General features: G+C 52.6%; 1 protein-coding gene across 1 annotated transcript; it reads left to right on the top strand.

Moving 5' to 3' along the window:
* Positions 1-559: 559 nt before the first annotated feature.
* Positions 560-3,981, top strand: MMGT1 (membrane magnesium transporter 1). The gene is made up of 4 exons (XM_075720531.1): positions 560-641; positions 1,227-1,279; positions 2,195-2,298; positions 3,268-3,981. Exons 1-4 carry the CDS (start codon positions 560-562, stop codon positions 3,428-3,430), a joined length of 402 nt encoding a protein of 133 aa, XP_075576646.1. The 3' UTR covers positions 3,431-3,981.
* Positions 3,982-10,615: the final 6,634 nt, after the last annotated feature.

Genomic DNA, 10,615 nt, shown 5'->3' with positions numbered 1-10,615 from the left:
AATAAATGCCACAGTGATCAGCTGAAAGGTGATTTGTAGAAAACACCCTCAGGGAATTGCTTTTGTGCACCTTATCTTTCCGCCTTGGGGGCGTGGAAGGCCCGGGATGCTTGGCCGGGCGGGGCAGCCGGGTTTCCTTTGCTCGGCCCGGGATCGGGGCGCCTGCTCCTGGCACACGGTGTGCATCCCTTGACACCCTTCCTTCTCGCACGCGTTCCTCGAGCTTTGAGGTTAAACGCGTGGGAAGTGGGGATCACCCCCGGCCCCCCGCGCTCAGCCGGGAGGGGCCGGGCCTGGCGCGGGGGCCGAGGGCTCGCTTCTCCCTCGGCTGCGCCCGCGGGGACGAGCCCGGCTGCGGGGCGCACCCCGGCCCCTCGGGTGTCCTCAACGGCCTCGGCCCCGCGTGGGAAAGCGGCGCCGCCACGCCCCCCGCCGCGGGAAGCCACGCCCCCGCCTGGCGCGGCCTGGCACCGCCCCCCCGTGACGCCATCAGCGGGCGCCGCGGGCGGCGGGCGCCCCTGGCGGCGGCGGCGGCGGGGGCGCGGGCGCGGCGGGGACGATGGCGGCCGCCTCGGTGTGGAAGGGGCTGGTGGGGCTCGGCCTCTTCGCCCTGGCGCACGCGGCCTTCTCGGCGGCGCAGCGTGAGTGAGCGGCCGGCGGCGGCGGGACCGGGACCGGGACGGGGCCGGCGGCGCCGCCTGAGGGGGGGCTGCGGCGCGGGGAGGCCCGCCGGGCCCCGTCGCCCTCGCCCGGCCGCCGGGGGAGCTCCGGGGCGGGCGCCGGGCCGGGCCGCGGCATCAGCATCGTCGCCCCCGCGGGGAGCCCCGCGGCGCCGCCGGGCCGGGGCGGCCCTGCCCTGCGCTTCCTTGCGGGCCGGGCTGCGGGGAGCGCGGAGCCGGCGGCGGGCGGGGACCGAGCGGGAGGAGCGCGGGGCTCGCCCCGGGCGGGCGCCGCCGCAGCCGGGGCAGGGAGGGCGGGCGGGCCGCCGGCCGCGGCTTCATTCCTCGCATCGGCCGTCCCCGCGGCCGTCCAGCCCTCCTGGGGCGAGGAGAGGCGGCGGCGGCGGCGCGGGGTCCGGAGGAGCGGAGCCTCAGAGCGGGACCGGGAGCAGCCCCTGGGGCTGGCGCGGGTCTGAGACCTCCGGCGAGTTCTTGCGGGGGTTTTGCGTTGCTCTTCGGTTTGTTTATACGGGGCCTTTGATGCATGTGCGTGTTTCTGTTTTGTAGATCGTTCTTACATGAGATTAACAGAAAAGGAAGACGAAACATTGCCCATAGATGTAAGTTTAAGTTTGTACGATGTTTGAAATGTGTGGTGCTGCGTGGATAGCTTAGTCTCTGTCAGATGCTTTTTTTTTTTTAATGTGATAGGCAAGAACAAAGGGTAAAGTAGTTTTTAAATTGCACTTTCATTTGAGCTCCCTCTGTCAGAAAGAACCCTCTTTTCTTATCCCAACTTCCCGCGGCGTGTTACAGCTGTCAGAGAGGACAAACCCCATGTCCAGACCTCCCTCTCCTTCTTTAGAACTACTCTGAAGCATCTTGTCCAGGAATTCCCTGAATGTAGCTCAGAGAGTTTTTGCATTCATCTCCTCCTTTGCAGCATAAACATCCTCCTCCCTCTGGCTTTTGTTGGCTGACATTTGTTTATCCAGCGTGGCTGCGTGCCCATTTGATCCCAGCACAACCTGCTTCGGGAAGGTTTTTTTTTTAAATTTATTTGCTTGTTTTTTAAATTCTACTTCAGTTATTATCTCTTCCATTTTTGCTTGATCAGAAAGGTAAGGAGATCAAATATCCATGACCAAGCGGCAACTGCCACCGCTGCACAGCGTGTGTTGGCAGCCAGCTCGTTTCTCGGAGAGAGTATTAGATCCTTAAGTGCACGGGAACACATATTTTTTGTTCTAAGGATCTTGCTGAGGAGCTGTGTGAATCAATTCAGTTCATGCAACGCAGACTGATGTCAGGCAGCTGAAGCTCTTCCCAGCTCTGCCACCCTTTTGCCATGCTAAATAGGTGGGGTATTTAATCTTCCCGTGCCTCAGTTTCCCTACTGTTGAATTGCCTGCCTCTGTAAAGCACTTACTGCCACTGGATGAAGAGCGCTAGAGACACTGTTTGAAAGATGAGATTTTTTGGTAAATATTAATAATATTAATGTGTGTGTTGCATTGTGCTTCCCTCTGTTACAGATAGTTCTTCAAACTCTGTTAGCCTTTGCAGTTACCTGCTATGGGATAGTACATATCGCAGGAGAATTTAAAGATATGGATGCCACTTCAGAACTAAAAAATAAGTATGTTTTATTTCTTCTTTTCGTAAACAGATGTATGTGGTACTCTATAGAAACTGAGCATGTCCATAAAATAGCTCGCTCTTTAGCTCAGTTCTTTTTAAATGCGTGTTGTAGACAATAACACTGAGAGGGACAGTCACACCTGGGAAAGCCAACAGTGTCTTGAATTTCAGAGAGAGTTAGATAACCAGAACAAATTAAACAAACTTCTTGCTTTTCCTCATCCAAAATCCTGCTGTGCAGAGTTGGTAGAGGAATGAAATGTCTATATGGGGAATAAGAGCTCGGCAGTCGCAAAGTGCTGTCCTGAGATGGTCTCATAGACTACGGGGCACTATGCCTGGCTCCCCTTCTGTTTGTCTTTGCTTCTTTACAGGAGTCTGAATTATTTGAATCTCACACTGAACTGTTTGAGGCAGAGTATCTGAAAGACTTTAAGAAATGAAGGATTTTGAATCGAGATTTTGAAAAGGATATGAAATTGGATGGGCGGACGTAGCCTCTCCGGCCATTGCCAAAAACACGGGGGAGCATGGAAAGCGAACAAGTTGACATTGTTGTATTTCATAGCGTTTACCTAAAACCCTTAGCTTCAGGCAAGGGTTGGAAAGGGATGGAAAGCTGAAAGTAAACAGCGTCCAGGTATAACACAAGTGACAGCTGAACTTAGGCTGGCACACTTGGTACGTGTGCATGCAGTAATCCAGCGGCCTGCCCCTAAGCTCAAGGAAGGAAGGTGAAGTTTGTCTGTGAGGTGGACGACCTCTGCGTATTGCGCAGTTGGTATTTTTCACGCTTGGCTTTCTATTTCCTCTGTGTTTTCATTTAGGAAACTTATAAAGTGAGCAAAAGTTTTGGATTCAGAACTTGTATTTCCGTATCTGTAAAAGCTGGTATGCCTAGACTGACTCTTCTAAAACCCCTGTTCTAAAGGAGTATTAACGTTGACTTTTTACATTTATTTTGAAGGACGTTTGACACATTAAGGAACCATCCATCTTTTTATGTATTTAATCATCGTGGTAGAGTATTGTTCCAGTCCCCAGACACAGTGAATTCTTCTTCAAACCAAGATGCTTTGTCATCCAGCTCATCACTGAAATTTCGAAAACTTGAACCTCTGCGCCGCTAAGACTTTTACAGATTATAATAATAATCCAGGACACTGAGATGTAATATTCAAGTCGGGGATGTAAACACTTTTTTAATTTCTGGAGCAGTATTTATATTGATCTTCCAGACTTTATAAAGTATATATATATAAACTAAGGACCTTCTTTGTACACTGTTAATGAAAATGACTGAATTGTGAATTGGCAACGCAGTGTAAATTATTCTACAGTTATGCTGTGAAACACATCTTCAAATTTTCGTATATTAAAACAAGTTGCAGCTGACCTAACTTCAGTTAAAACAAAAAGCAAGCTAGTTTTTACTGCAATTAATGTTCTTTGACAGGAGGGAATGTTCGAGTGCTATTTATTTTCTCTGTTTGCTTGCACTACAGTTTATGGAACTCTTTTAGAAATACTGTGTGCACTTGCATCACTTAACAGCAGAAAAAGGGGCGGTGTCTCCTGTTCCTAGAATGCCTAGGAGACCTGTATGGTGTAGACACAGGAAGTCAAAAAGGTTGCTTTCATTTTTATTTTTTTCATAATGCTGAAAAACAGTTGTGTGAAGGGTTCCCCCTCCCCCCCCCCCCCCCCAGTTTTTCATTATCACGTTCTTTCCTTGTTGCCCTCCTTCGTTTAAATGTAAACTGTCCTGTGTTGCCCCACATTGCCTGGGATATGGCTGTACATGTGGTGCCTGGGGAGGGGTGCACCTCACGTCTGATCACGTAGATAAATCTACCGTGCTCAGCTCATTTACCCACTGTATTTATGTTCTCTTTGATTGTGAATATGGGAACGTTCATCAGCTGGCTGAATGCTGTGTTGGCACCAGATACAAGTTCCCGAGTCATCTTCTATGAGAAGTATTTTAAGTATCAGTAAGAAATACCCATTCTGTCAGGGGTTCAGGGGTCGGGTCCAGCAGCTAGGTCGGTCTCCTGGCGCTAGTGCGGTACAGGTGATCAACTGGTCACGGTACAACTACCCCCTTTTCTGCCGACAGAGCCTTTCAATTTGATTTCCTTTTTTCCAGCTGAGACCTTCGCTGATTTAAGATTACTGTCTTGATTTCATGTATTAGGACAGATGATACAGTCCTTAACTCCTACTGATGTCTAAATTCTGATCTCCCCTTAGGGGCTGAATCAGTGCTAAAATTTCTCTCTGTCTGGCATTTCACCTACCTGACATAGCAAAGGGATAGTAGTTCGAAATACTGATGGGGCCAACTAGAATTTTGCCTAGTCTGAGGATGTCTCACTGCTGCTGTGGAAACTCAGCCTTTTGATCTAGCATCTGGTTTTTTTTTAAACTGTTAAGACAGAAACTGTTTGTCAAAGGCAAAAAGCTTAGCAAAAATACTGTGTAAACCGAAGCCTCTTTTTCTAGCTCTGCCCATCCTATGGAGTGGGTGCCCCAGTGCTAGAGCAATATCCGTAGCTGCTGCTCTACAATCACTCTTAAGCGTCTGGGTTTGGTTAGAAAGGGTTACTCTGCCAGCTGAAAGCATCTGAGCTGCCGGATTACTTCCTAAAGTGTCCTGGTTCCCCCCTAGCTGGTGTCACAAATCAGCTCATGCCAGCTGCTGTCACCAAAGGCCTCAAAAATAGTAAGTATCGGGTCAGCTCTCTACTGCGGCCAGAGCTCTTTCCCTGGGGAGGAGGGCTGCTGTGTGGCTGTCGCTGCATGGAGGAAAAGGCTGAACATCGGCCAGGTGACCTTGCGAGGCACAGAGGAAAGACAGAATTAGCGGAGGGAGGGAGAAGCAAGGTCAGTAACCGCTGTACCAGACTGGTACTGCAACTGTCGTTGGCCGTGAGCCATTTGCAGAGGGTCTCTTAGAGCAAGCTGCTCACCCTTCATGTCCAAGAAGCCCCATTTGTGCTACGGTAAGGCTACGTGGACCTGCCCGAGGCGGAAGGTGCTGCTGTGGGACAGGGCGAGCGGAGAACTTCATCGGCTTCTCAGAGCGGGTCCTGCTAGGAACAGGCTGTTGGCTGCATCGGGTCTCTTCTCATGACAAGTAGCCTTACTCTTCAGCAGCGATGGTTATATCACAAAGCTGTACAAATTATTTTTTCTTATGGATCGCGCAACGTCCAATAAAAATTGATATCCTTGAAGTGTTTGGGAGTTTGTTTATTTCTGACCATCCTGGAGCCTGCTGCAGCAAACCCCTGATGACCGAATATTTAAAAGTGACTGCCTAGCATTGACAAGAAGTGATTGCCTTAATTACGGCAGCTCTGTGTGAAAGTGCACGCCTGGCCTGCTGTTCATTACCACGAGATAAGATCAGTAGGGGGAATCAAAATAACATGCTACAAGTAGCTAAACAAAACATTTCAGAGGGAAATGTTAGCAGCCTGGGGATCTGCCTGCCTTTGAGATTCCTAGTCAACATATCTGGCAGAGCTGACATATTTTCTGTCTTCCATTTAACCATAGCAAAGGCTTTTCTACCATGTGCTAATCCCCTGCCAGCCTGCGGGACAGGCTCCTGCAAGGTCTGGTGTTGCAACAGTTGCTGGGGGAAACACTGGGCCTGCTCACGGGGCTGGAGATAGTTAAAAATCTTGGACTTGAGCAAGATCACTTTTCACTCCCTGTTCTGCTTTTCCGCTGGGGGAGGTTGAAAAGTTAGCAAAGAACTAGAGGAGTTTGCTTAACTACAGCGTCCGTCATGATTGCACGAGAGCAAGCAGCAGACTCACCCTTCGTCTGCTTACCGCGCTGCTGCCTGCGCCCAGCTCTAAACGTGAGGGTGTAAAAAAAAAGAATAATCGGTGTTTTAAGGAAGGGGCACCTTAACCAGCTCCCAAAGCTACCTTGTACTCACCTCGCTATGTGCAGTCCTCCACAGATGAGCTTCCCTTCTTCAAAAGCAAACCAGAAGTTGTGCCAAGAGCTGCTTGGATTAGACCGAAGAGTTTCCAGCCTCGCCCAGCGCGCATTTACTGCCATCACGCCTTGAATTGCTTTGGCTACAGCATGTGATGTTTCTACTGCATTAAATACTTAAAAAAAAAAAAGTACTGATAATTTGCATTCGTTGCTGGAGTAGCAGGTTTAATCTGCATTAATTCTGCTGGTTTTTTTTTCTACTCTTCCTCACCAGCCAGTTGAGAGTTCAGTGGGGAATTTTTGTTTCTTTAAAGTTAAGGAGGGCAGGAGTCATTTAGACCCTTGCAAGGCGAGGAGACGAGGACCACGGTTTGTGTCAGCCATCGTTCACTGTCCCTGCCCCTTCCGTATCAGAGGCTGGGGTGGAAGCACAGATGGCAGAAATCTCTTTTCCTAGAGAGTTCAGCGAGGGCTGAACCGTAGCACCGCTTGTGAAAATAACTCCTGGTCACGCACGGCTGACAGCGGCAGAGGAGCTTTGTGCTTCCCCTCCATGCGTCGGCAGAGACGGAGCGCGCTGGAGCCATCGCTGCGGTGCAAGAAAGCAAAGTGCAGCCCAGCGCTGGATTGCAGCTTTCTCGGAAAGCTGGTGGCTAACGGCCCCTTCCCGGTGCTCTGGAGCACCAAGGCAGCCCCCTCCCTGGAGAAAGCAGGGAACGACAATTACTTTCTACTCTAAAATGATTTTCGGCTTCCTTATCACTCGCTTCCCATGCTCCAGGCTCCCTTGCCCTTCACCGTGCTGCAGCAGAGCCGCTCTTCTCCATCTCCAACGCCTTCAGCGAGGACATGCGCTATGGGGGCATCCTCCAGCTGCATCCAGACCCTGCCTGAAGAGTGGCACCGTGTCTGCTCCTTTTTGGGGGGGATCACCTGCACCAAAAGGCAGCAATTTTCCACCAGACGATTCGGAAAGGCTGAGGCTCACCCCACAGCACCCAGGGGCCGCGGCACTGCCCCCGAGCTCCCTGTGGGAAGCCCCCCCTGTCACACACCCCCAGCCTCGGCGGGGCAGGGAAGCTGCAGCTCGCTTTGCAGCTCCCTGCTGTCCCAGCCGGTGCCTGCGCCGAGCTGGCAGGCTGCCTGCGCGGAGGGGAAGGGCGAAGAAAGGCTATTTTGAATGTTAAACAAGCAGAAAAAACTTCGGTACCGGCTTTCCACGGCTCGGCACTAGCAGCAAAGGCAAAACACTCCTTGGATTTCACCTTGAAGCCATAATCACCTGGGGGAGAACCATGGCGGAAATAAATCTGGTACTCCAGCAGGTACAAGCCTTTTAATCAGCCCCACATTGGTCTCAGTGATACAATGTCATTTCAAAACACTTCAGACTGCAACAAAAACGACATCCTTAAAATGGCAGCTAATTAATTTTCCTGTCCTGCTAACTTAATCCTTTTTCCAGCCAAGAAAGGCAAATGGGAGTTCACGAAGCGGCGAGGCGGCCAGGAGCCTGGCAGCGCGAGCAGGAACACAAGCCCCAGGGCTCTTTGGCAGGGGCCCAGGCCGTGCGGTGCCACGGCTCACCAGGCCATTTTCAAAGGAAGGGGGACGAGAGAAAAAAATTAAAAAGGTGACATTGGGATTATCAAACCGACGGTTCATCCTACGCTAGTGGTCCCAGGGAACCCCCCGACCCCCGCACAGATAGATGCAGCCATTTGCTCCCAGTTTGTATCCCTAGTGTAACCCTTGCTGCCAGGCAGAGCACCCGGCGCTAGCAGTGCCCGCCGTGCCCGGACTGGTGCTGGCTGAACGAGTTTCCCAGGGATTAGCCAGAGGCATGCTGTGCTGCAGTAGGACTTCACTTAGGATTTTTTCTTAAAAAAAAAAAAAAGAAAAAAAAAAAGAAAAAAATTCCCCCTCCTCTCCCAAGGTATTTCTGCTCTATATTTTGGAGCAGTTCAGGGCCAGCCACACAAGGCCAGTGCTGACGTCCTCCGAGCCCCAGGCTGCCCCAGCATCCTCTGTCCCCGGGAGGTCTCTGCTGCGGCGCAGGATGCACGAAGAGCGCCTGGTGCGCACAGCAAATGCTGAAGCAGTGATTTACTCCCCTGTCCCGGGTGCAGAAGTGCACAAAACAAGACACTTGAATCAAAAAGCAGCTTTGGAGGAGCCCACTCGGCAGGCGCTCCAAGAGCGGCTCGCTTCCCCACGTCCACACGAAGCTGTCGCTCCCTGGGATGGTACCGGAGCCTCCAAGGCACCCACAGGCCTGGGCTCAGCCCCCAGTAGTAAGGCAGCACCTCCCCAGCACAACACAAAGCACACAGAGGGGAGAGAAGGGGCCAAATAATCCCCCCTTCCTTCACCAAGACCACCATGCTGCTCTGGTTTGCAGCCCACCATCACATACAGATCTCTGCCCAGGGACCTGGGTGAGAGCGCTGCCATTTCTATATCGAAGTTAGCATCACCAGCACTCTGAAGCAGAAGCTGGCTGCTACTTCAATACCTGTTTGAATACAACAACCTCCGATCACAAAGGGAAAGTGGCAGCAGAGCAAGACCTACGTTCATCTCACGTGGGAGGGACCCACATACCCTATGGGGTGCCACGGGGCTGGTTAATAAACCCAGGTTTCCTGCAAGCACAGCCATGCTGCTGCCCTGGGTTGGCGAGGGCTGGCAGGAGAGGACAACCTCTGGAAGGGACAGGCGGAGACGTCTCCCAGCCCGGCAGGATGTGAGCAGTGGTCAGGGGAGGTCTGCAAGGCACCCTCCTCTCTGCCCCGGCTTCTCGCACTCAAGCGGTAACTGCAGAGCTTGAAAGGGCCACAAGTGAGGCTCCACCCCGCCACGTTCTTGGGGAGCAGAGCACTGGGACACTCAGCAGAGATCAGCCAATGCGCAAGTTAAGACAGGAGGACTGAGGGGGAAAAAAAAAAAAAAAGGCAAGTCATGTCAGATGCAGTTCCAGGACGAGCAGAGCAAGCCGTCCATCAGCACGGCACCGCGACACCGCGCTCGCAAGGCACCAACTCCGGCTGTGCGCTGAGCGTGTGCGACGGCCTCCCCAAAGACACCGCCTTGGTGCAGGGTTTCCGCCTTTCTGAGGAGCTCCCCATCTGCACGTCCGTGCCTGGGATGAACAGAACAAGGCTTTCATTGCCATTTTCAACCTCTTACCGGTTTCCTACCATGGCAAGAGCAGTTCCTCTCATTTCCTTGCTCTTGCAGCCCCTTCTCGCCTCAACAGAGCGGGCACACCGAGTCCCAGGGGTGCAAGGCAGACCCTGGGAAGGAGAGCCTGCTCTTGCTTACATCTGCAGGAATGCAGGATTTGGCCATCTGGAATCCAGACAAAAAACAGCTTTCAGCTGCCCTGCAAGGTCAAAGCCTCCTCAGGGTCCTGTTGTGTGCACTTCTGGAAAGCCATCACTCAACCAGCCATCGCTCAACCTATTATCCAGCAACAGTTTCCCATCACAGCCCGGGCCGTGACTCACCAGCAACTGCCCTTCCTCAGGGGAATTCACGGCCAGTTCCCAGGAGTCGGTCTCACCCCGTTTCGCCTGCTGCGAGCCGCAGGGATAGCTGCAGCAGCAGCTCGGTGAGCATCCTTCCCCGCATCTCTCGCCAGCACGCCGAGCCCCGGCATGCCCTGCCCGCATCCGGCTGCTGGCAAGCCAAACGCTGCCACTGCAGCGCTGCAAGTGCCACGCATTCATATTCCTATTTTCTAACAATACTCCTGCAGGAGGATTTGCTAAACACGATGCACTTAAAACAGCCTCTTCCAGAACTCGTCAGTCCCCCATCGTCTCCTTTTCCACTAACGATCATTTTGGATAGCCACTTCTACGCTCTGCCTGCTCCTCGTTGGCAGAGGAAGGAGCCCTGAATCTGGGGATACCAGAGGAATTTAAAAATATGCATTTACATGGCTGAGAAGGAAAAGGTGCTGGAGCAGCTCAGGTCAGAAGCCAGAAGAGGCAGTAACACCACGAGCGCCTTACAGGCTTGGGTGACTTCTCTACAGCTTTCCCACCTCCCTCTTCCCAAGCTCCTGCTTTTTTCCAGCCCCAGAAGCGCGCTTCCAGCAAAAGGCACCCACTTCAGCCACCTCCGCAGGGAAGCTGGCCGTGGGGAGCCTGCCCCATCCCCACCCCACACCCCCCCCATGCCAGACCCAGGCTGGCAGGGCGGGGAGCACAGGGAGGAGCCCACCGACAGGCACAAGAGCCCAGCAGCCAGCGTGTTGTTTTGTGGTGGGATTTTCAACACCAGGGAAATAATTCAGTGTACAAGACCAAATTAGGGCATGGATTTTATAATCATCTTTGCTAGTGACA

This window comes from Pelecanus crispus, chromosome 13, assembly GCF_030463565.1.
Source record: "Pelecanus crispus isolate bPelCri1 chromosome 13, bPelCri1.pri, whole genome shotgun sequence".
NCBI classification, from domain to species: Eukaryota; Metazoa; Chordata; class Aves; order Pelecaniformes; family Pelecanidae; genus Pelecanus; species Pelecanus crispus.
This window is presented reverse-complemented; position numbering and strand designations above follow the sequence as displayed.

Coding starts and splice junctions, on each gene's coding strand:
- MMGT1 (XM_075720531.1), top strand. CDS start 560: ATGGCGGCCGCCTCGGTGTGGAAGGGGCTGGTGGGGCTCGGCCTCTTC. Junction 642..1,226: donor GGCCTTCTCGGCGGCGCAGC/GTGAGTGAGCGG, acceptor TCTGTTTTGTAG/ATCGTTCTTACATGAGATTA. Junction 1,280..2,194: donor ACGAAACATTGCCCATAGAT/GTAAGTTTAAGT, acceptor CCTCTGTTACAG/ATAGTTCTTCAAACTCTGTT.